The sequence below is a fragment of the Diuraphis noxia genome, unplaced genomic scaffold (genome assembly GCF_037042655.1).
Source record: "Diuraphis noxia isolate RWA-SAM2 unplaced genomic scaffold, SU_Dnox_SAM2 contig0005, whole genome shotgun sequence".
In the NCBI taxonomy this organism is placed as follows: Eukaryota; Metazoa; Arthropoda; class Insecta; order Hemiptera; family Aphididae; genus Diuraphis; species Diuraphis noxia.
In genome coordinates, this window is record NW_028301715.1 from 30,378,038 (window position 1) to 30,404,517 (window position 26,480).

General features: G+C 29.3%; 4 protein-coding genes across 9 annotated transcripts in view; 2 read left to right on the plus strand and 2 right to left on the minus strand.

Moving 5' to 3' along the window:
• LOC107169289 (synaptojanin) lies at positions 1–17,079 on the plus strand. Of its 2 annotated transcripts, XM_015518982.2 has the most exons (12): positions 7,928–8,057; positions 11,974–12,155; positions 12,238–12,526; positions 12,581–12,788; positions 12,863–13,050; positions 13,105–13,264; positions 13,386–13,496; positions 13,559–13,699; positions 14,227–14,324; positions 15,747–15,963; positions 16,033–16,257; positions 16,487–17,079. In XM_015518982.2, the coding sequence occupies exons 2-12, from the start codon at positions 11,978–11,980 to the stop codon at positions 16,631–16,633; spliced, it is 1,962 nt and encodes a 653-aa protein (XP_015374468.1). In that variant the 5' UTR covers positions 7,928–8,057; positions 11,974–11,977; the 3' UTR covers positions 16,634–17,079. The 2 variants fall into 2 exon arrangements, with proteins under 2 accessions (XP_015374471.1, XP_015374468.1); XM_015518985.2 differs by lacking the exons at positions 7,928–8,057; positions 11,974–12,155 and adding an exon at positions 1–394.
• Synj (synaptojanin) lies at positions 253–11,736 on the plus strand. 2 transcript variants are annotated; one of them, XM_015518981.2, is made up of 2 exons: positions 253–394; positions 8,320–11,736. In XM_015518981.2, the coding sequence occupies exon 2, from the start codon at positions 8,397–8,399 to the stop codon at positions 11,475–11,477; it is 3,081 nt and encodes a 1,026-aa protein (XP_015374467.2). In that variant the 5' UTR covers positions 253–394; positions 8,320–8,396; the 3' UTR covers positions 11,478–11,736. The 2 variants fall into 2 exon arrangements, with proteins under 2 accessions (XP_015374467.2, XP_015374466.2); XM_015518980.2 differs by lacking the exon at positions 253–394 and adding an exon at positions 7,916–8,057.
• LOC107169282 (sodium channel protein Nach-like) lies at positions 17,042–21,553 on the minus strand. Of its 3 annotated transcripts, XM_015518972.2 has the most exons (8): positions 21,465–21,553; positions 21,141–21,384; positions 20,650–21,019; positions 20,320–20,465; positions 20,043–20,229; positions 19,583–19,862; positions 18,445–18,753; positions 17,042–17,565 (listed from the first exon to the last, which is right to left on the minus strand). In XM_015518972.2, exons 2-8 carry the CDS (start codon positions 21,320–21,322, stop codon positions 17,423–17,425), a joined length of 1,617 nt encoding a protein of 538 aa, XP_015374458.2. In that variant the 5' UTR covers positions 21,323–21,384; positions 21,465–21,553; the 3' UTR covers positions 17,042–17,422. The 3 variants fall into 3 exon arrangements, with proteins under 3 accessions (XP_015374458.2, XP_089085398.1, XP_089085399.1); XM_089229272.1 differs by lacking the exon at positions 21,465–21,553 and having other exon boundaries at positions 21,141–21,449; XM_089229273.1 differs by lacking the exon at positions 21,465–21,553 and having other exon boundaries at positions 17,429–17,565; positions 18,415–18,753; positions 21,141–21,449.
• Positions 21,467–26,480, minus strand: part of LOC149055178 (sodium channel protein Nach-like) — a 10,951-nt gene continuing 5,937 nt past the window's right edge. For both annotated transcript variants that reach the window (XM_089229274.1, XM_089229275.1), the window contains 7 exons: positions 25,679–25,882; positions 24,643–24,957; positions 24,103–24,283; positions 23,727–24,006; positions 22,999–23,055; positions 22,008–22,256; positions 21,467–21,694 (listed from right to left, as the gene is read on the minus strand). In XM_089229274.1, the coding sequence (XP_089085400.1) occupies positions 21,579–21,694; positions 22,008–22,256; positions 22,999–23,055; positions 23,727–24,006; positions 24,103–24,283; positions 24,643–24,957; positions 25,679–25,882 (1,402 nt within the window). In that variant the 3' untranslated portion in view covers positions 21,467–21,578. The remainder of the gene's footprint in view (positions 21,695–22,007; positions 22,257–22,998; positions 23,056–23,726; positions 24,007–24,102; positions 24,284–24,642; positions 24,958–25,678; positions 25,883–26,480) is intronic.

Sequence of the window (26,480 nt, forward strand, 5' to 3'; positions counted from 1 at the left end):
ATATCAATTATCTAAAGACTATATTAATTGTTAATTGTTATTACTCATAACTTTAAATGTTTAAATAGAAGTTCATAAGTTTATAATTATTATACCTATTTTGGTTGTATCATCAGAAAAAATATAACTGACGGTACTACGATAGTGTTAAACTAGTATTGTCTTGTGTCTTCCGGTTATAAATTGTTAATTAATAAAAAGAAAAGTGATTCGAATAATACAGCCATGAATAATTCAAGTGCCGAAGGTTTACCTGCCGTTATTGAAAGTTCGGATTCGTTTGATAGCGGCATGAAAAGCTCTTCTCGATCTCCATCGTTAACGTCCATCGACAGATGGCCCATATTTTTTTCATCTTCCAGAAAAGGTAGACCAGAACGGAAATTTCCTAAACGTAAGTCATTTATACAATTTCATTATAATGTAAATCTAATCAGTGTTTATCAGTTATCTACCATTATTTCTTCATTTATTTCTTTGTGGCTAAACCATTCGTCTCTCAACAATACTACAGCCGTATGTACTCTCAATTCTTCATTTTTCTAATTATGTATAGAAAATAAATAATTTTAATAAACTAACTAATTGAAAATAATTTAACTTAAAACAAAACACTGTCTATCGTGCACATATAGAATCACAAATAAAATACATTGTGTATTTATGTATAGTATAAAATATAAATGTACATTTAAAAAGTATTTTAAAATTACCACGGTATAGACAATACAGTTTTAAAGATATATCTGGAAAGTGCAGTCCATTCCTTTCATTGTAATTTGTATCAATTCAAGCAGACATACAATAGTTATATTTCTCATTAGAACACTGTATTAAGAATACACAGGTGTTAAAATTAAAACAAGTTAACACAGCAAGTAGTTATGAGTGTTAATGAAATTAAAATTAACATATAGGGTTTTAGCTGTAAAAAGAATTGATGACTTGATACTGGCATAAAAATGTTTGTAAAAATGGATAAACTAAGCAAACATTTTTTACACGTTGTAAATTGGACTATTTTATGAGTATTAACATATTCTGTTCTAATATTCTACCATAGAACATGATATAGCCTGACCCAGATAGGTATTGGTTTTAGGGGAATCGGCTTTTTCAGCAGAATGACTTGAGAATTATGCGCAGAACCAATATGTTCTATTGTGGAATAGAGTATTTTAATAACTTGGTTTTTTTATATTGATTAAAAATTGTTATACCTAGGTAACATAATATAATTGTTAACAAATTATACTATAAATTATTCATTATAGAAGAATCAATTAATTCATAATTAGAAGATACTGTTATTCTGGCTGACAAGCTCTAGATAGAGGTACTTCTTCATTTGGTTTACTCTCGAAATTCTTATGTAAAAAATTAACTATTTTTTTCTCTTAGGAAAAATGATTGAACAATTTAAAATATGGTGGATAGTTTTATTTAATTTAATTAAGTAACATAAATTATATGATGAGTGTTATTAAAAATGTGTAATTTTATTAAGCTTAAATTAAATATTTTATCTATTGTGTGTGACAAATTTTATTTATTTATTTACTAATGTGTTAAAAAAATATTTTTAAATTCATAATTAATTTTATTCCTAATTAGTATGCAAAAACATGTAAAAAAAGCCAAATAGAAAGGGCGTGTAGTCCCAACAATGTGACAATTAACATTTTGTTTAAATTTACATTAACAATAACCAAAATGTCATATTACTATCTTGATAACTGCCAAAACTTTGTTTCTTGTGATCTTATAATTTTTTCAATGCATATATTTTAAGAAGGTGCTATAAACTATTAAATTTGGGGAAATAGAGATCAAACTTCATAGACAACTCAATTTATAGTTATAAAATGCTTAGGTGAAGCATTTCAGAATGGCAATTAGAATGGTATCACAATACCAACGATTTTTATTTTAAACAAATTGTATAGTTTCCATAATTTACAATGTACCTACTCTCTTTATAAAAGATTACCAAAACAGGACAGCCCTTGTTTAGATATGCACTTCTAACAAATAATCATTGTATTAAGTACTTACAATACAACACTCCCTCGCATCTTTCAGAATTATAAAGGTACTCGAGAAAACTCAATCTTCTATGAAAACAGCTGATTTGTTCAATAACATTTGATTTTTAGCATAAAATAACAAATGGTATAACTATAATTATATTATATTATTATTAGGGACCAGATTTATATGCAAATTCATATATGTATTGGAATAAGCTTTTTGAAATCAGATGAGAATTGTCCCAGTTTAGATCATTCTTAAGAAATAACAATAATTTTATTTTGCATATTTCAACGTTTTTACCTATTAAATGCATATTTAATGCATATATTTTGTAGATTTATTTTTCATATGATTATTTATTGTACATATTTGTTTTTTGTCGTATTTTCACACTCACAGCCACATATCGATAAAATTATTCCGGTTATTATTACCAAAGATGATAACATACAGATTTTTGATATAGTTTTAACTTGTAACTTTAAAATGCCTTAAGTAAAAACACCAATTACGAGTCGTTTACAGACATACGTAAACAATCATAAAGATATTTTTAAATTTGATTGTTCAATTTTGTAAAATTCCAGTTAATGCTGCAATTAAAAAAATGTTGGTAGACCAAATTTTATCACATAATAAACACAAAAACAATTACATAAACAATTATAAAAACTCAAAAAATCACATTTTAAATACATTCATTCTCTGCTCAGAATCTAAAATATAAAATAAACCTTCATTTCTAAATTGAACATGGATAACTTATATAAAATATACTAAACAATACATACAAGATGAATCAACCATTGTATAACCTTTTTTAATACTTAATTAATTAATACAAATTATTTTATATAATTTTAAGCAAAATGCAAAAACATTTTGATTCAATTTTACGTTAATTTAAAATTACAACACATAATATCTATTTATCGTACCTATAAAAAGCACCTGTTTTGGTTTTATAACAAAAATAAAATACATATAATTATTTACAAAGATAATGATTTTTTTTTACAGATATATTACATGAAGTAGGAAGAATTACAATTATATTTTAGTAGTTACAATGAATGCTTTATGGCATTTTTATTTGCATTTATATATTATATATATTTTTCAGTATTTTCAACTATTTTGTATTATTAAGTTTTAACACATTGGCTACCATGAGTATCACGGTTGTCTCACACCATGATACAATAGACATAATTTTGACGATCTCTAGTTATGTACCATGAGAGTCACGGGGGACTCACAAATCGTCATTATGTGTGTATCGTGTGAGTTGCTGGTGACTCTCGGGTATTTCGTTTTCTTAAAGTTATGTAGAATTCAATAACCGAGAAAACTTATATTTTTTGAGAGTCACGGATGATACTCATCGTAAATAAAAAAATAATTTTTAAAATCAAGTCTGGTGGCCAACGTGTTAAGGTCTTAGTGCTCAGTGCCCACTGTACTTAAAATTCTCAAGATCTTAGTTCTTGTAGGTATAAAAATTAGTGAAAATAATTAATTTGGAGTACTTTTTTTTTAATTTTCTGAAATAAGTATATTATAATATTAGAATGTGTTAACAAGTGCAAGTGTCTCTACAAGTGTGATTAAGACTGAATTTATAAAATTATAGTAACGAAAAAATCAGAAAACTTTAAACTATATTTGTCTGTTAAATGTTAATATATAGGTTTATGAAAGTTTCAAATAATGGCATACATGTGTCTGCATATTATTATCATTAAATATAACATCAATGATCGACTTAACATTAACCTGACACTAAAGTAATCTGTTTAACATACCTAATATATAATTTATTGATATTTATGTAGAAAATCAATAGTAATCAAGGTAATATTGAAATTCTTATTAATTCATAGTGCCAGCTATTTATTTTTTATTTTCCACAACTGTATGAAGTATTCATAAAACAACATAAATTGATAGTACCTATTTAGGTTTGTAATAAATATTGAAATAACGATTTTTTTTTTCAAACCAGAGTTCAAATTTTTACCATTTAAGTAAGTTGGTGTTTAAAGTTAAATTCATCGATTTTTCTATATTAGTATATTTTATTATTGTTAGGTTAAATTCTGGTATTGTATACAATATATTTTTATTTACATAGCACTTTTTTGATATGTGTTTTATAAGAGGAGTTTACACAACAGATATATAAAAATTATATTTTATATATTATATATATATATATTATATTTTTATATATCTGTGGTTTACACTATCAATTATCACTTATCAGTAGTCAGTAGGTACCTACAATATTTGACAATAATAATGATGTAAATATGTAATACATCAATGTACTATAGCAATAGTTCATATTATTATAATAATATAATGTATTAAAATATACAGAGTACTCCAAGGAAGGTTTGGCTATTTTTTGTCTAGGACGCAAAATTAGTTAGTAGTTAGTTAATTAGTTAGTGAGTTAGTCATATATATTTTTAAACTTACTAAAATTAGAAAAAAGCTCTATATTACAATATGATTTAATTTGAAAAAAGAGCCATGAGTGGTAATTAGGACCTGCATCATATATATGAATTTATAATTGGTTTATAGCACCCTGCACTAGTCTTCTCCTGAAATCTTGAGTACTCAATATTTCCTAAGTAATACATTTTTAAAGACTTTTAGATACACGTATTTCTAATATTTTATGTTGTTTTAATTTTCTATGTTATATTAAATTTATTGGTAAAAATGTTACTAACATTTGCATTTTCCCTACAACTTATATTTTTAACTTAATAATAAAGCGGTATTTTTATATTAGTATAAAAATGTCAAACATAACATTAAAACAATTGTTTTTTTTTTTTAATGTATAACTATTTACAATTTAGATAGTTAAGATAGTAGTTAGTTAGACAATTTAGATAGAAAATAAGTGATGGTAATGTCATCTAAAACATCCAAACGCATATTATTAATCATAAACTTTTCGATTATTTATAATATTCAATAAAATAAATTTACATAGTATTAAAATTTAAAGTACAAATATAGTTGGAAATTATTTTGCTTCAGGTTATAAATAAACAAATACGTAAATTCATAAAAATTGGTTTAGGTTTTATAGCAATAGGCTACAGTCATAGTGGTAAAAATAAATAAAGGCAATGAGTAAAAAATTTAAAATCACGTTTTTTTTTAAAATTTTCCAAAATTCTATAAAAGTTATCTTATAAAAAAATAAGTATTTACTATTTAGGTTTTGCATTAAAAAAGATCGCTCTGTATAGTTCATCGTTCATCGTTCATCCATGATACTTGATTATTATGTTGTGCCGACCTCAAATACGTGTTAATCTCAAGGGACGTAGGCGTTTTTGTAAAAAAATCAAATAAATATTGTTTAGAAAATACTCTAAACAGAGGATCTAATAATTTCGTGATATTTCTGAGTTTAGTTTATTCTATTGTATTTTAAACATATTACACGTAGGTTTATTCCGCGGATCAATATAAAAAATAAATCACAAAAAGTTAATTTTGAAGTACTTCAATATGCAAATATTTAAAATAACTTAATGATTAAGTTTACACGGTTTATAAACAATAACGTAAAAAATAAATATGATAAGTAAATTCTGATTTTACCAAAATGTTGAGCATCAAAATCCATTTACAAAAAATTTTAATTTTTTAGTCTTAAACTCAAAAACAAGGTTTTTGAAAAATCGAGCATTTTGAATTTTTTTTACCATAGCTTCCAAATTAAATTTGGGCAACTTTTTTTGAAAGTATATCAAAATTTTGAGAAAAAAAAATTCTGTAACGTCGCTTGGGAGCTAGAATTGAAGGCACCAGTGCAATAAGTAATAACCACGAGATACGTCCAATCAATTAATTAATCGAAAATATTCATTAAACACCAAAAACCTTTTTTATTCATTATTTTCGGTGAAATAACGCCAATAACCAGATGTATTTTTAGCGTTTTATGTTGTTGCACCTCAAAAACTCAATATTTATGGTGTGATAATTATTGTATTTAATTTATTAAAATATCAAATAAATAAAATTTGCTATTGATGTAATCATGTGAAATATATAACAACTTATATCAAATACTTCAACATTTTAAAATGTTTCTAATATATAATATAAATGCTTTAAATGTGTCTCCTGAATAATTGTAAATTTAGACATATCTTGTTATTGCACTACTTCCCGAGATAAACGATGACCTTCCGTAAACAGCAAACCGTTGATCGTTTACTGCCGGATCCCGAAAATAAGAAGCCTTGGGCCTAAGCTAAGATTTATTAATTAAAATAATCTTATTATAATGCAGTCCATAGATAATTACGCCCTCTGAATACATTAAAAAAACCGGAAGAGTGATGACCGGTTCTAGGTGGGGGAAGGAAATCAATCAATTTCAGTGGGTCTAACACCAACACAAAATTAATCTAGATTATGCAAAGATGTTATAAAAAAAACCGGTTGACAACATTTTTTTATGACTTATCTAGAATGACTATTCTAGAATTCTAGAATCATTTTGTGTTGGTGGCAGCTATAAAATAGTAAAACTTGATGATTCCCCTCATCCCTCCAGGATGGTTAATAATTCTGCCGAGTTTTTGATTTTATCTAGGGGGCCCTATCGATTATAATATAGACTATGGTTTATGAAAAAATCAAGTGAGTTAAAATGGGTAAGGCCAAACCGTCAGAAGTTCCTGAACTACGTTGATGAGAGATTAGAGATACATTAGCTGTTATTTTTCTTTGAATATAAATTAAGTGCTGATGACGGAACGTCATTAAAGACAGAAGAATCCCAATTGAAATTTGGTTTGAGATATGAAATTGTTTTCTGTTCTAAAAGCGTCAGATCTCAGGTCGACATTCGACGTCAGTTCAAAATATTCAATTTATATATTAAATATTACGTAGGATTAGCTAATTTTATGAATCTTAATCATCTCTTCTCCTTCCCTATAAGGGAATTGTAAACCTACCCTTTCAGAACTGCAGCAGATAGATAATAAATGTATCTATCTGTAGTCTGTACTATTTTTGAAAAATGTGTAATCGTAAATATAGTGAAATAACACATTGTGGTAAATGTTAAAGTGTTAAAAAAACCATTGATGACGAGTCACACCCACACTCTACACACGCATGCATACACATTGTCACACAGGTCGCAACGGAAAAAATCAATGCACAAAATACAAATCATAATTGCCAATTCAGGATTTCAGTAGGTTTTCAGTGTATGACGTGTGTTATGTTTTGTTTTCACTACGTCGTCGCGCTATGGACTATGGAGTACGGCTGTCGGCTGTGCAATTCGCAAAAGTGCTGAGCAAAACCGTAAAAAATCGATTGTGTTACTTTTTTTTTTCTGATCGATTTTTCGATCGTTCGACAAATCGTTGTTAATTTAGAATATTATGCCATGGCCCATGATAGGTAGTCATTTGTGATTTGTCACTACGATAATTATCATTCACGAATTACGAACTACGTCGACTGTTAGCATAATAATAACATTGTATTATTATTATTTTTAACTTTTTTTCGATTTTATAACTTTATTTTTATTGTTTGCTGTGGTCGCCGTTGATTTTTTTCGCGAGTCACAATCGTAACCAATTTCGATTTCGTCCCGATAGCGAGTGCCCGCGGAATCGATGTTGCGTACAACAACTACAGTAAGGTACTATAATACTCATCACAAGGCGTCAAGGCACAATCTAGTGAATAATGTCTACAATCAGTACAATCAGAACAAACGTCCATACTATCGTAGTTTAGTGCGTTCGCCGCGGTGGCGCGGAATGTATTATTTTTCTATTAACATTAACGTGACCACCGAGTACTGAACTACTGAGTTGCAGGCTGCAGGCAGCCCTCAGCGACCGAACAAGAAATCAATACTTTTCACTGACACCTAGTGGGACGGTGTTGTGTACGTATCGAGAGGCGTTCTCGTCGTACGCCGTGTTAAAAAACAAATTCTCGAGTCAAGTCCTGTAAGTTCGTCAAGTCAATATTTCAATAAATGTGAACCAGCTATTGTGGTGGCTTTATAATATTGTGTTTTATTTTTTTTTTGTTTCCGTTTTTTATGCTTGTCCATAATAATGTATAACTAGTGATCAATAATCCGTGACATCGCTTTATTATTTTCCATATTGTTATACGACCACCATAATATTATTGCATTGTATCATCACTAGTCAGTTTTTTTGTTTTTGCTTTTTTTTTTATATTTTTTTGTTTTTTTGATTTTAGTCTGAAACCGAGATACCTACTTACCACCCATGTATGTTTGAGTAAACTATATAAGTCGGGGGAGGAGGCTCAGAACAATGTCCGCCAAACAGACACCATCAATCATTGGCAAAATTTACAGAGCATACGAAAAGCCGTCCAACCACAGTCAATGCGTTGTTCTGGAAAATCGTATGCAAGCTGAAGTGTTGTTGTTTGAAAACAACACTCTTTGCACGGCCACGATCAGTGAGTTTGACACATTCAAACGACAATGTGTGAAAATAGTAGATGCCTACGGATGCCTTGGCGTTTTGAATGTTAACATCGAGAATAAAGTAGCACTGTTTTTGGTGTTGGTGACTGGCTGCCAATCAGTTGGCAAGATATCTGATGCAGAAATATTTAAAATCACGCAGACCACTTTTGTTTCATTGCGTAAGCAACAGAGCGATGACTATGCATCTGAAGTACGGAAGCTTTTAAACAGCGGTAGTTTTTATTTTTCAAGGTATGTGTCACAAGATGTTCGTTTTGATTTAACGCTTTGTGCCCAGAGACAATGGAATAACTGTGTTCCAGATAACCGATTCTTTTGGAATCGCAATTTGCATGTATATTTTATTCACTTTGGAATTAATACCTCTCAATGGTTAATGAAAATTGTTTGTGGCAGTATCGAGATAAAAACTGTTTATGCAAGACACAAGCAAGCCAGAATTGCTATTATATCAAGATTAAGTTGTAGAAGAGCTGGAACTAGGTTCAATGTCCGAGGTTGTAACGATGATGGCTATGTTGCAAATTTTGTTGAAACCGAACAAGTTATCTACTTGGATGATGAGGTAACTTCTTTTGTACAAATAAGAGGAAGTGTACCGCTATTTTGGGAACAACCAGGAATGAATGTTGGAGCACATAAAGTAAAACTTTCGAGAAGCATAGAATCTTCAGCGGACGTTTATGAGAAACATGTTAAGTCTTTAACAGATTGTTATGGTAATATTATTTTCATTAATTTGTTAGGTGGAGCAAATCCGAACAGTAAAGAAAATGAATCTGCCTTGAGCTATGCATTTGAACAAAAACATTCCACCTCAGCATTTTCTTTCATACCATTTGTTGCATTTGATTATCATCAAGAGGTTAAAAGTAATGGTGAAAAGAGTCTACAAAAATTGAAGAACTCGGTTAATCCATATTTAGAGTCATTTGGTTTGTTTTATGCAAAAGGTAACTCTGTTGTAAAGCATCAAACCGGTACCATGAGAATAAACTGTACCGATTGTCTTGATCGTACAAATTGTATTCAAAAGTTTTTTGCTTTGGATATATTGGCCAAACAATTGGAATTTCTTTGTCAAAATGAAACTGATCAAATTATATCAAGATTTGAAGAAGTTTTTCAACAACTTTGGGTGAATAATGGCAATGAGATAAGTAGAATATACGCTGGTACTGGTGCAATACAAGGTGGATCTAAATTATTAGATGGAGCTCGATCTGCAGCCAGAACTATTCAAAATAATCTTTTAGATTCTAGTAAACAAGAAGGATTTGATATATTGTTATCTGGAAATGCCTTTAACAATGAGTTGTTGCCAAAAGCTAAAGCATTACTTCCTTATAACACTTGGCAATGCCATCCAGATTTGGTAGAAGAGATGTGCAAAAAATATAAATCTTATACTTATAAAAGTAATTTAAGAATTTCGGTTGCTACATACAATGTAAATGGAGGTAAACATTTTTTGAACTTTGATTCAAGTAACTTGGAATCATTATCCAAGTGGCTTTTGGATCCCTATAAAGTCTCCTTATTTGATCCATCAAAAAAGTTCTTCATAAATGATAATAATAATCTTCCTGATATTTATGCAATTGGATTTGAAGAAATCGTTGACTTAAATGCTAGTAATATTATGGCTGCTAGTTCCAACAATGCAGACTCTTGGAATAAAAGTCTTAAAAACATTTTGTCTTCTAAAAGGGATTATGTTTTACTTACTAGTACACAACTGGTTGGTGTATGTCTGTTTATATTTGTAAAACCAGAACTATTACCTTATATTAAAGATGTTACTACAGATTTTGTTAAGACAGGAATGGGAGGAACAACTGGTAATAAAGGAGCTGTAACGGTGAGATTCACTTTAGATGCTACAAATATTTGTTTTATATGCTCTCACTTTGCTGCCGGGCAATCACAAGTTGCTGATCGTAATGCAGACTACAATGAAATAGCAAGAAAATTGAAAATTCCAATTCAATCGAATGATTATGTATACTGGTGTGGAGATTTTAATTATCGGGTTGATATGGATCGTTTAGATCTCATAAATCATGTTCTAGATGGAGACTTGGAAGAAGTTTTAAAGTATGATCAACTATTGGCTCAATGCAGGGATAAAAAAGTTTTTGAAAATTTCTTTGAAGCTCCTATAACATTTCCTCCAACTTACAAATATGACATACTATCAGATGAATATGACTCAAGTGATAAATGCCGTACACCAGCTTGGACTGATCGAGTACTTTGGTATTGTAATGAAAGTAATGAATGGCCACATGGTAAGCAAGTATTCTACGGACGTGCTGAAATCAAAGAGAGTGATCACAGGCCTGTAACAGCTGCGTATGAAATTGAAATTCTGTGTGTTGATCCAGCCCAAAGGGAAAAAGAATTGAATGTAATATGGAACGAATATGGACCAATTGATGGAGTTATTTTAGTTCATATTGAAAATGCTGACTTTCCTTTGAATGATGAATCTTTTAAAAGTATAATGCTTCAAGGTTTGGGTTCTTTTGGTAAAATTTTAAACGCCAGATATTTCACAGATCATGCTGAAATAACTTATGAAAATGGTCGTTTTGCAGCTAATGCTTTAAAAATAAAACAAATATCAATCTACGAATATACTTTAATTTTAACTGCTAAAGATAATAATTGGGCATTAGCTATTAAAAATGAGATTGAAACTATCACAAACAACATTGTGCCCTTGTGGACGGACAAGGTGAGACCTGCACCAATGAGACCTCCATTACCTGCAAGATCCGATCAGAGTCCAAATTCTGATGGAATGCCGAACTATCCACCACCCTCAAATGTTCCTTTACCACCATTACCCCCAAGACAAAGAATGCCTCCTCCACTTCCCCCTAGAAATGGCTGATGCTACAGTTTTAATTTAAGTATATGATCATCAGTCCAATATTATAATTATTTAATAACTTACCTATTGTATTCATAATGTTACATTACATTTTAACTGTATGAGAAATTATGTTTTAGATTCTAGGCTATTGTTATTTATGCTTTTTATTATCTTCTTTAATGTTATTTTATTAACTATTATTTATTAGATATTTATTATAAAATTGAATATGTTATTTAATGTTTACATTGAACAAATAAATACTACATAACAATAATATTATTTATTATGCATACTTCATACGTTTTCTTTTTGTTATTTAATTTTTTGTCGTGTTGTTTTGCATTAGGGTTATAGTTCCTGAAATTGTGTTTGCATGTTATTATTTCTGTTATTTTGTTAATATAATATAATTATTTTATTAAATTTGATTTTGATTTTAAACACAATGCTGGTACACATGAACCTTATTTATCTTTTACCTAAGATTTGTTTTGTTTTATTTAAAAACAAGAACGATGTTGTTAAATAAATGGATGCAAAACTTGGATCCAAGCTCTCAAGATTTGTACTTATGTAATTTCCGGGTGTCAGTTGAGGGCGAATGGTTATGTTTACGTGAAATAACTGATGATCCATTATCTGATATTTTTACATCACAATGTCTTATTTCTCCAGACTTACCATTCTTATTAGGTATTCAGTTACTTAAAAATAAATTTTTTTTATTAGAATACCATTTTATACTATAATAATACAATCATATTGTTGAATTTAGATCGTGACCCTGTGTTGATCGAGAGACGTAACCTGGTAAACATATCCAAGCTGATTGTTAAAGAACTAATTGAAAATTCACTGAAAAATGGACGTATGCTTGATTCAGATCATGCACCTTTACAACACTTTTTTATTGTCTTGGAACATGTGTTAAGACATGGGTTACGTCCTAAAAAAGGGCTTTTGGGCCCCAAAAAAGAATTATGGGATATATTGCAAACCGTTGAAAAGTTAACACCAGATGCACAAGAATTAACAAATAGCATTCGAGATTTACCTACTGTCAAGTAAATTTAAATTATTTTAACTTGAGAACTTTTTTAAATTAATATTTTTTTCAGAACTCACATGGGTAGAGCAAGAGCTTGGTTAAGAGTAGCCTTAATGCAAAAAAAGTTGGCTGATTATTTAAAAATTTTAGTGGACAATCGTGATGAAGAATTAGTAGATTATTTTGAACCAGATGCTTTAATGATGAGTGACGAAGCTATTGTTATTGTTGGCCTTATGGTTGGCCTTAATGTTATTGACTGCAATTTATGTATTAAGGCAAGAATTCACAAAATATAAAAAATTTAGCAATTTGTTGTTATTATGTTTATAATTTTATAAAATGTTATTAGGAAGAAGATTTAGATTCACAACAAGGTGTAATTGATTTCTCATTATATCTGCGCTCAAGTCATCACCCTAATCATCATGTACAAGGCACTGTCAGTTGTCCTGATAGTCCTTTAGGTCTTGAGTCAGAAAATATAAATGTAGTACTTGATCAAAAAAATTATATAGAAGAACTTAATTGCCACCTTAAGTATGTTTTATATACAATTTTATTTTGTTAGATAACCATTTTAATGGTTTTTAGGGCAACAGTGGCAAATTTAGAGTCCAAAGTAGAAACGCTTACAACATCAAATACTTTAATTAAAGAAGAACTTGACATGGCTAATAACAGTTATGCAATGTTGAAAGAAGAAAACCAATTAATCAAAAATCAGTTGATCAAACAAAATGATTCTAAAAATGTAGATATAGAATTTTAAACTTTAAATAACTATAAGAATAAAATAACATTAATTTTAATCTAGTATTTCTGAAAAAGATATTGTTTAATATTGATAGTTACCTATATTATAAATATTACAGGCTGAACCTTTGACTATTGATGTTCCGACTGGAGACATGGATACACTTAAGCAATTTGCAGAAAATGAAAAGAAACAAAGAATTGAAGCTGAAAAGGAACTTCATTTACAAGTATATATTGTTGCTAACGAAATAAACAAAAATTGAGAAGATTATTGTTTTCTTGTAATTAGATGAGCCTTAAAGCTGAAATGGAGGTTGCAATGAAACTTTTAGAAAAAGAAAGTCGAGAAAAACAAGAAAATATAGTTTCTCTACGAAAACAATTAGATGACATCAAAATGATTAATTTGGAAATGTATAAAAAGTTACAGGTGAGACCCACGACTAAATTAATATATATTATTAACTTTTTTGTTGATTATTGGTATTTAATTATGGTTGATGACTTGGTTATTTAAAATGTTATAAAATGTGATCTACAATATTGGGTCGGTAAATGATCAGGAATGTGAAGAAGACTTAACAAAAAAAGCTGAAATGGTGAGCCGACTACAAAAAAAAACTGAACAAATTGGTTGTTTGCTGAGCAATTTACAGTTCCACGACGCACAACAATTAAGATTGAGAAACAACGCTGGCATGAGGAATTCCAATTCGGATACTAGGTTGGCTTCTCGACCAGACAGATCACTTCATCGGCAGTCATATACTCCGGTTTTGAAAGAGAATGCACCAAGTCCCGAACCATTAACTGATCCCGAACAAACTAATAATATTTAAATAAAATAAAAATATATTCTCATAGTTAAAATGCCAAATTTTAGAGTAAATTATAGAAATTAGGTTAATTTTCTTCATATTCTTTATCTATACAAACTAGTTAAAGGTTTAATTACAGGAGAGTGAGAGTTCGCTTAAGCACAAGTCAGAGTTTGTTTCTAAACTGGAATCAAAAAATGTAACATTAACCGAGGCTTTGAAAAAAACTGAAGAGGTGTATGTATTTATTAATTTATATTATTTTATCTTTGAAAAGTCAATGCATCTAAATGCAATATCTATTTGTTTGAATTTTTGCATAATTTTTTCATGGCATTTTGATTATATAATTTATTGAAAAATTTTACCATTCAAAATGTCTAATAATTATATTTTACACTAAAATTGTATTTGGGTGCATAAATTTGTTTACGTATGGACTATAAATAAAAAAAAATGATGCGAGCCACAGACTATTAGTGAACAGGTAGCGATTCTAAACTATTCATCTTTTATATTATCAACATTTGTATTTATAATTATTCTGTTTTAGAGTATAAATGTAATTTAGTTTATGAAATATTAACATTTAAACATTAGTCTATACACTCTTATATTCCTACATGATGACTAATGTAAACCAAACTTTGTATTAGTACTTTAAGTCTTTATTTTTCTTTATACCATTATAATTATTTTATAATATTGAAATAAAATATAGTATGAAGTGACTTATATTGAATAAACTACTTATTTAAAACTTATGCAATTTTCAATATTATCCCAGAAATATTGTCCTAATAAAAAAATTGATTATTAATTTTTATTATTTTATTTAAAGATATTCTCTTGTAATTTATTTATTTTTTTATTCACACAGGATATGTTTTTGAAAAGTATTTTATGTCAAAATCGACATTAAAAACTGTAACATAAATGGTTGGAAAGTTTTTGATAACATTACCATATATTATAATTCCCTATTACTTTTTAAAGTATAACTTACTGTTCTTAAAATTAATAATTTTTTTCTAAAACTATCCTAATTAAAATCATCTCTTTATTTTTTTTATTATTTAACTGATTAGTTCTTATAAAATCGATCAATAGATGCTTAAGATAGACCATCAATTTTGGACTTTGCTGGCTTGATTCTAAAGGTTCCGTGTCCGTTGTTAATCGCTGTTTGATGAGGTACTAACGTTTCTTCCTTGTTCCTTTCCATGTATTACTCAATTTACTCTTCAAAATATTTTTCCCATGTTTTGCTAATGATGACTCATTTTGAAGTTAGTTTTTTTTTTCTTTTAGAAACGTTAGTTAGTAAAAAAAAAGTCAAGTTAAATCTAGCATTTGACTAATGTGTAATTATCTCTATTATAGTATTATTAAATTTATTTTATTTATTATGAAATTGTCCCATTGACTGTTTGTTGGTACAAATGAGAAATTTGTCAGTTTTACTAAAATACCTCTCAAAAACATACTCTATGGACAACAATAATGTAGTCAGAATGATGGAATTATTGGATTTTTTATAATTTTAAAATTTTTTTCATTATTTAAATAGTGCTCGCAACATTTTTTTTTATTTATTAATTTTTTATTTGCATAACATGTATTTCCTTTCCACATTTTTTATTTCCTTGATAATTGTAGATCGAAAAAAAATGAAGAGGAGAAGAAAAAAATATCTGATTCGGTACTTAGATACCACGATCAAATTGCTGGACAGACAATAACTATTCAGAAATTAAAAGAGGATTTGGTTAAAGAACAACAGTCTAAGTCTGCTCTTGAAGAACAGTTATCCAAAGCAGGGAATCAAACAACTCGTCTTGACGAAGAAATTGTACAACTTAAAGCAATGTCAAATGTAAATTATTACCTTGGTTTTCTAACTGTCTGCAATTTTGTTTACTTAAATTTATTTTAACATGCATAGGAATATGTTCAATTACAAGAGGAACATCACAAATTGAAAGAGAAGTATCGAGAGCAAGAACGAGCACTTGAAGAAATAGCTGATCAATTGAAAAAGGAGATATTAAAATCCAATGAACTAGAAGAAGCTGCTAACAGTACATCAGCGCAAGCACACTGGGAACGTGATAATGAGGTGGCCAATTGCAAAAAATGTGAAAAAGAATTTAGCCTAACAAGAAGAAAAGTACGACAATACTTATTGAATAATATTTTTTTAAATATTTTAAAGGTCAATTCACACTAACTATACGGTTACAGTCCCTCTATGAGTAAAACATATCTATATTTATATTATACATAAATATATTTAACCCATTGACCGATCATAACTGTACCATAAATGTGAATCGACCTTAAATGCTTAATACTTAATTATTATACATGTATGTATGGTTTTTATGTTACAAAAATAGCATCACTGTAGAAACTGTGGTGGAATATTTTGCGCAATGTGTTCAGACAATACAATGATGTTGCCATCTTCTGCTAAACCTGTTCGTGTTTGTGATGACTGCAACTTACTGCTTGTTGAAAGATACTCTGTTGTACCGAACAATTGACATAAGTATTAGTGAAAACTGAACATTTTATTTTTATAATTCACAAAATTAAACATTATGGGTATTTTTATTTTATAATACAACTTATGCCAGTAAGATGCATGATCTGTATTTATATTAAGTTTATATTTTTTATTGCCATTACTCATTACTTATACCTAAGTATAATGTTTATCAATTAGGTGCCTGTGATTTATACAATATGTTTTTAATCAAATTATTTTTTTACCATAAGATGTGTATATATACTATACATTTATTTACATCTTGTGATAATTACTAATTATTTTTTAGACTATATAACATGAGATTATATTTTTCTAGTTGACATACATATATTTAAAAAGTTTATTTTTACTTCTATTAGTTTTCATAAGTTGTTGTTAATTTTATATACACAACAAAGTATAGAATATTATATTGACTTTATTTAATGAAACATATTTTTGATACAGTAAATTTTTATGTAGCCAATATTAAATAAATAGACTGCTAGGTATATAATATTATAATGTGTTGCATTTTAAATTATTGTTAAAATATAACAAGCTATACTCTAATTCAAAACAATTATTCAATATGTTATATTTCACAAAATAATATTTTTTTAAAACATAAAGTGTTAGTTATATTATATTTAAATTTAATTTCTAATCTATAAATATTATATTATTGTTATACCAATGTTTTATATTAAATTGTTACAGCATGTGAGTTGTCATTAAATAATTATAATATATTATATATTTTTATAACATACTGTTTCATCATTTAATAAATGTGCTATTATTAATATGTAGGTGTTATTTTATTTGTTGATGAAAAAGGCTTATTGTATTGATATATGAGGAACTTAATGCCCCAGTACACGAACTCAATGATTGTCAGCAAACTAAATCCCAAAAACAGACCAGCAATGCCACCAAACGACACTAAATGATTATAAAAAAAGTATTAAATTATTATTCAATGAATCTAATAAAACAATATGTATTGATTTCCATTAAAAAAAAAAAAAAAAAACAATATGATAACTGCAATAATGTATATTATTAAATACAGTAGAACCTAAATTATCAGAAACTCTGTTATACCTACTTAATATCCTTTTTAATCGTATTGCTTTATTATCATCTTGTCGAAAAAATATTAAAAACTTTTGTTCCTTTGTACTTATTGGTTTTATATTTTAAAGTACTTAATGTAATTCTAATATTATAATAATAATAATAGTAAATATCTAATATATAATGTATAATTTTTGATTTAAAAAAGTTAAATTGTATAAAAACTTTTACGTATTCGAACTAGGTGCGGTCCTAATTAGTTTGGATAAACAAGGTTCTATTGTACATAAAGATTATTCAATCCCGGTTATTGCTACAGTTACTAGTTTAATAGTTTAAATAAGTATTGAATAGTAAGAAATTATAAACGCATGACAATTAATAAATTAGGTACCTATGATAATGTAATCACTAATCAGTAATAATAGTTGTTGGAATCTTAATATTAATTTGGACATTAACCTGGTTAACTTGGAATAAGAAAAAAAATTGGCTTGCTTAAAATATGTTGAGATGTCTACACAAAAACTCGAATGGTGCCACTAATTGGAAGGTAAGTGTTGTAGGTAATAGGAACCAATAAACAGAGATTTTGTAATACCTATATTATTACCCATATCGATCACTATATTTTTTAGTGTATTTTTTTTTTTTTTTTATTCCATTACAAATCGTAAGCTCTTCATTTCATCCACGCATACCCATAACACCCACCCATTTTGATTTCGATGAATTAAATAATACCCAACAAGTCGATCCAGCCGAAGGTAACGTCCCTCTCATACTTCACTGCTCCCTCATTCCTATAGAATATGTCCACAGATCCATAACTTCTCCTCGTCAGTGGCAGCGAATCCAACGAATAATCCATATCCAGATCAAACACACTTTCGTGGCACGTGGGCAAGCACTGGGAACAGTTGAGAGGTGACTTCATCTCCGTCAGCAGAAAACCTCTTATGTTGCCTATCGGTGGACTGTAGAATCGTAACTCACTGTTGTGCTGTGCGATGCATAGAAGCTGTGTCGAGTTGCATATCGGTATACGATTATCTAATCATTAAAAGTAAGTACCTACCTTTACATGTTATATTTCAATAATAATTAAAATATATAAAATCTTAAAAATAATATATACCTACGCATCAACTGATTATAATAAATAATTTAAAATATTTATCAATTTTCAAATTATTTATATTTATACTAGACATACTTGATGCTGATTTTTTTGACTTAGTTCTTTTTACTTTAAAATTATGATTTAATACATATTTCTACACATTATAAATTATAATTTAATACGTAGGTACTTGGTTAACTCTTTATATATTGGTACCAAAATTTGTCTAGGCAAGTTTTTTTTCATATTAAATATGATTTTTTTTTTAAATTTAAATGGATTTTATTCAACAGACGAATCATTCTTAAAAAATGTACATAAATGTATATTTCAGATTTAACATAGATATGATATTATGTATATTTATGGCCTAAATACAACTTTTTTTCTAACCGATTTTGCGTAACGATTTGAATCAAAAAAACGAAAGTTAATAAAAAATAAATAAAATGTAGCACAATTCCATTAGGTATACATTTTTCCACTGCATCCAAAAACATTTCTATGATTTTTAAATTTTCCTTGTAGAGGACAAATATCTAGTTACATCCTACGTTTATTTTTTTTATAGAAATCAGTACTCAAATATAAAATTAAAACTTTAGTATCTAAAACACATTTATCCAACTATTTACTTTGTAATATAGGTACTATTATAATAAATATTACAAACGTTTTAGGTGAATAATGATTTGGATTGGGTTGGTTTCAAAAATACTAAGCAATCATATGAAATTGTTTTTTTCTCATTTCGCTTACCGAGCATGTTGAAGTAATATGGTCGACAATCGCATTTTTTGTGTAAATAATTTAAACGACATTCTATGAGACATGACTTTTGAGTGTACGACCTCGACACACTCAAATGTTGTTCATCAGGAAAATAACAAAACCGCTCTGCCACGGGGAGATGTTTGATTCTATCCGTGCTTATAGTGACAAATGGTTTTACCATAATACTCAGTTTAGTCCCTTTCTTTGCCGTGACAATGCTGCCCATACCGGATTCTGGATACTCGTTCACATAAAACACTTGAACCTGCAAAAAATATAAGTCAAACGATTTCTACGATCGTGTACTTATATGAAATAATATTTATCCACGTCCGTCTTAAAAATAATATTACTCTGTATAACCATTCGTTATCAATCATCGAGTAATTATATACACATACATAGGTAATAACCGAGTAACATAATTTAGTCGTTTTTTACGCACTCTGACAGCTGGTTGACCAGTAATTATAGAAGCGTTTATCAAGCGTTCTGATTCATCGAATTTCTTGAAAAAAATTTGCAATCCCGAAGTGGAACCGGCTGCTGTGTTCCGCCTCAGTACACATTCCCAATTCGTAGAGTTAGTATAAGTCGTATCCTTTTCAGTCTCCAGGGTGCTGAACATGGGACTGAAAATACGTATCCAGTATTCGCCGGATAATTAATATATTTTATCGATTTTTGTTTAAAATAATATGCTCGACGAAAGAATTCATTACCAATCCGATTTTTTAACAGAAGTCAGTGAGTTGAATGAATAGCAAAAACCCTCCTCAGATCTCTGTAAGCTGAACAAGTCGCAACAATTATAAGAGTGTCCTATCCAAAAACAAGCGTTGAACACTTCGTTGCATGTCGGCATTACCTGCAGCATATTCAGTTATCGAAAAAATATAAACACACAATGTTATGTACATATTATATACTCGTACTTTATTATAATCTGTATATTGCAATATTTTAAATACTACGTAACCTAAGTAGTACGTATCTAACTGAACAATATCTATACATAGGTATAAGTATAACTAGTACTAGTACCTACTTACGTTTAACATAAAATCTGTGATATTTATGGTGGTTAATTTAGTCAAGAAACCGTCTATTCCATTATTTATGTAATGTAACATTCTATTGTAGAGCGGGTGCTGAAATAAGGTCAACGCGTTAAGGAAGTTATCCAATTCGGACTCTTGATACGACACGTTTATTCTGTCAGCCATGTACTTATGGGCCACCAGACGTTTTATCTTGTCCATGGGACAGACGTTGACGGCCGGAAACGGCAGCGAGTATAGCGCCAAGTGTGTGTCCTTGACCGCGGTAACCGTCGGCGAGGAGTTGAACTTTAGCCACATGGTATGTACCAGAATACTAGCGCAAACGAAACTAGTCAACACGATGACTAACCAAGCGCACCTGAAATAACGAATAGGTATATAAATTGTCGTTGGCGTGTGATTATTGTGGTGACGTTACTGATGATGCGTGTATGTTTTACCGTCAAAACGATATAAAATTATTTTAAATAATATCTAACCGTTCAATCAAACTGGAATTATCTTTAAATATGTATTGGACGCCATGTACGGTACAGTAACGAGCGTATTCTCTGAAAATATTGCCCAGCCGTTTGCTCTTGGCTATTGCTAGTCTTTCAACGGTCGAATAAGACCAAGCGAATTCTTTTTTCCAGAATGTTGGTCCCGGTTTGGGATTCATGTTCGTGCGCTGGATTCAAAATACAACTGACGGATTTCTAGAAACTGGTAGATACTTACCAGCTATGCATTGCATGGTATGTTAAACTTATTCTATTAAGAATTATAATTAAGAGTAGGATGTTTTAAAAATAAATACCAACCGTTTCACAACATGTACCTAATAGTTATGTAGGTACGTTTAAATTCATTTATTATTAAAATGATACGCGTTTATACAATATAATATAAAGATGGTACCCATAGGTAGGTATTAGCTATTTGCACAGTCTAATGAATGTGTTGATACATATTTTCAACGTCCAATAAATGAATTCGGCTACACTCAATATGCTGAACCCCAAAAACAAGTTTGCGACACCGCCCAGCGCCACTGCATTGTAAATAAATAATTGAATTAAAATAATTGGATACATGATTATATACAGCTGTGTATTATACATTCAGTGCTCGAATTGAGGGAAGACCAAGTTTGAAATTTCTGTATTATTTAAAAAAAACATATTAGAGTACCTCTTATAATTATATTTTAATCAATAGGGAAATTTAAATCTTCAAATATGCTCATTTTTTAAAAACTATTTTGTATCCCTCTTCTTATTTTTGCTCCAACTAAAGCACTGATTATATATTAATATATCACGTATACGCGGGTAAATTAACTATTCGTTGGTCGATATACCCACCCAAAAGATCTGTCCAGGCAAAAGTTATGTCCCTTTGATATTTTTTAGAACCCAAGTTTCCATATGCTACGTCCAAATAACTGAACAACTTCCAAACAGGAGTTCTTTGATCTGGAGACGACTCCATTTCGATTTCATGTGTAGTCTCATAACATGTAGGTATGCACTGTGAACAGTCAAGCGAATCGCGTATAAGTCGATCCTCGAAACCAGGAGTACCTTTAGGCGGAGTTAGCATTCTAATAAAACCTGCAGAACAAACGAGTAATAATTAAATAATAATTAAAAATAAAAACAGTTAATGTGTATTAGGTAAATATGTGATTGTAAAGTTAGGCACAGCAATAGTTTAACTTGGCTAAATAAACATATATTTGACTAACTCGATACCTACATCACAATTAAAAAAAAATATTAATCTACTTAACAAGCTTAAAATTGTACCGCAACAAGTTCTTAAATTTCATAAAAAAAATCTAAGTACCTACCTAGATAAATATTATGATACATGATATTGTGTATAGATTAAGACTTCTAAACATCAGAATATAATGTATGTAAATATGAAAATGGGGTGACGTAGTTGATCAAATCCATCCGTTTTATAGGATTTAAAACCAATAAATTCTCTATTTATTAAGAGTATTTTAATATTAATATACACCTATACTTAAATATCATCGCTGTATATGGTACATCATATATTTATCGTATCATATGTTTCCTATACTCTTTCCTAGTGTTTGGATATTTTTCATTTTATGAAATGTTTTATTTTATCGTGATAATAAAAAAGAAAAAAAAATGTGCCTACCTGAAAATGTCACCCGATGTCTTATTGATTGGAGTATAATTAAAATGCGTATACTCAAAGTGAGTACCTATACTCCCCCCCCCCCCCAATAATTCAAGCAATGAATTTTTAAGACATTGCACGTTATGAATTATAACTTATAATACTATATATTTATAATTATTTATTTTTACTCACGAGTAAACTGACTTATGCAAGGTAGATCTGGTATACCACACATTGGTTTTCCGTCATCTATACAAAAAATAAATATTATAGTTTCTGTGTTAACTTCAACAATATTAATTTATAAACTTTAATTTCTGAAATAAAATAATACAGTTAAAAAAGATAAAAATTATATATTATACCTAGATATAATCTGTACACACATATTATTATGATACATGCATGCGCTGCCATTTTCAAAAAGCACTATCGCACTGATCGACAGTCAAGTAAAAATTAGCATATTGGAATTAATATAGATAATAACAATGTATTTACTGTTTATGTGTTCCAGGCTTTCAACTTTTCATCTTCCACTTTATACTTTTTTAGAAAATTGTAACTAAGTTAAAGTTGTTGCCTATTACTGAGTTATAAATACTACAATAATTGATCCACTCAAAAATTATTATAGACAGAAAGTTCCCCCAATTCCATAATATGCTGTATTCAATGATAAAAAAATAACGTTAATAAATTACTCCACCCTCTTGGACAATGAGTGTAAGGCCCGCATCAAACAGCAATCTTTGATGAGAATTTCCTATTACTTCCTTTTCTACAGTTGGTAGATCGTAAAAACTCAAGGTCCTGGCAGTTTTAATTTGGTGATATATTATTTGTTTATAATATTTAATATGTTGCCTCCACGGAAGTAGCCTAGCCTAAGCCTACACTTCACTATACTAAATACTTACTAGGTGTTACGAAAAAATACATGTGACAACCGCACGTAAACAATATAAAGTCCATGCGGCATTGGATCAGACACGAACTCTGAGTGTACACGTGGTAGATGTACAACTCCCTTTCGTCCGGAAATACGCAGCCCCGCGTCGACACACTTAGATCTTTTACCCGACTACTGGTGACGGTTATCACCGGCGAAACCATGATGTTCAGTCGTCGGCCCTGTTCAGACCTCAACCATATACCATCTCCCGCGTTTGGAAACTCGTACGACGCGTGGATCATGATCTGTGTGTAATTAATAATAAGGTCAGTTAATAATATTACAAAAGTAATGTTTCAACGCCTTAAGCATTTAGGTTTCGCGTTGTATTTCGTTCGTACCCTAGCGCCATCTATGTCACGTTGTCCCAGACCCAACGATTCGGACGTATTTGTTTTGTACAGAAACACTTCTAGACCTGTGACCGTACCTACGGCGGTATTTCTCCTCAGTTGACAGCCAGGATACATATATTCATCTTCTTCTACGATGCCTTCGTTTTCTAACACTTCAGAAAGAGGACTGTGAATGCATATAACATTATGTTTTATGTGTGCGTATTAATAGTCATTTACAAGATTTGTTTGAGTACCTATTATAAGCCATACTGAATGTATTTATTATTATTTTTTATTCGAGACAATTTATTATTAATTGAATTAATTTTATTTAGAACAGATAGATTATTATGATATATGTCATTATAATTCATCATTAAGACCAAAAAAAGTGATTGTTTTTTAGTTATCATAATAATTATTGGTGGGTTTTAAATTTTGATCAAACCATATTACTCGTATTATGAGTAGATACTCGGTTATATTAGTTTTAATTTCAGCGTATGGATATAACATGATTATTCATTGGATCTTCGTCCATACCAATGTTTTCCTGCTTCGGAAGTCAGAGAATTGAATGAATAACAAAATCCTTCTTCAGTCCTCTGAAGCGAGAATGCTTCACAGCACGATATAATTTCGCCGTGCCATTTGCAGCGGCCAAATAGTTCATTACATGTTGGCATTGTCGTCAACATAAAATCAGTCAAGTTTATACTTCTAAATAAGGGCAACAAGTATCTAGATTTATCTACGTATTCTGCTATTCGAAAATATGTCGGCTGCTGCATCATCGATAAGGCGCTCATTATGTCCAATAATCCAGTTCGCACTGTATCGTTGTCGATACTTATGTACCTACAAAAAATTGGAATAGTGGAATTACATTTTTTATCTTAATTAAACGGTAGAACTGTACTTGGGTAAAAAAAAGGTAATGGTCAAACTGCACTCGGGTTCAAAAAAGGGTGTTGAACAAAAATGTTCCAAAAATAAGGTTGATTTAAATGTTTGTAAAACATTAACTTCCCTTTCCGCTTAAAATACAATCATTAGCATACTAATAAAAATAATAATTTTATATACACTATAATGTATATTACATGTTTAATATTAATATATTATTTAATGAATTTTTTTTTTTTTTAATACTACTCATCACCTCACAATATGTATATTTATATAATGCATAAACTATAATTTTTAACGATGTAAATGATTAAAATCATTGTTTGTCTTAAGCCTGTTAGCGAAAAGGGAAATAAGTTGAAGCTTTTTCAACTTGACTGCAATTCGTAAAACCTGTTTTTAACCCGAGTGCTGCAGTTCGATCATTACCTATTTTTTTTACCAGGGTGCAGTTCATCTATTACCTTAAATGTTTAACTCAAGTGCAAATGTGCAACTTGACTAAAATAAGTATGATTCGATCTTACCCAAAATAAAAGATATCTATTAAAATTATATTAATATCATGACTATTTTACAGGTGGAGTGTTTTTCGATGTTAAATGCCTTAATGGTATAGTAGATTTTATCAATATAAGTATATCGCATACATAATTGATGATTTGATTACCTTGAAAAGTATTCAAGACCTTTAGTCTTCTTGACCTTAACTGCTGGACATATGGTAATCGAAGGGAATGGAAACTCGTACAAAGGCACATGAGTTTCTTTAACTGCCAGTTGTGTAGGTTTGGAACGGAACTTGAGCCATAACTCGTTGCCAATATAACATGCTGACAAACCACAAACGGTTAACATTGTAATCCAAAAAATTCTGGAAATAAATTTCATAGTATAATACTCCGCGGGAAAAGTTGGCTCATTGAAAATTAGTTCAGTATAGTGTGCAGGGCTTCTGCATGAAACGGCCTTTTAATAATTGGTTTAATCAAATATTTTAAATAGGTAAATACCATTTTAATTTTTGAGGTACCTACTCAATTTATGAAAACATTTTATTATTATTACTTTATTTGGTAATCTTTAACAATATTAAGGTAGGAATTTACAATATTTTATAATGCGTAAATTGTATTTACTATATTCAGGAAATATCAGCTATCAGCGTATAACTATTGTACAATTCTATACATTTTAAGTAAATCTGTGAGAAAAGCTAATCTATGTACCTACCTACAAAAATTTAATGCTTTTCCGTATTCATAAATTTATAATAGGTACCCTAAAAGGTAAGGCTATAGTAACGTAGGTACGTTCAGACCTCACATCACTTTTTAGTTTTTATGTATAATATTCTTAATCCAAGGCTATCACTCTCTGACGCTATAACTATACAATATTTAATTTTTATTTATATGACATTATGACAAGTAGTTTATTTTAATACTGTAATTTAATTTTTAAAAGACAAT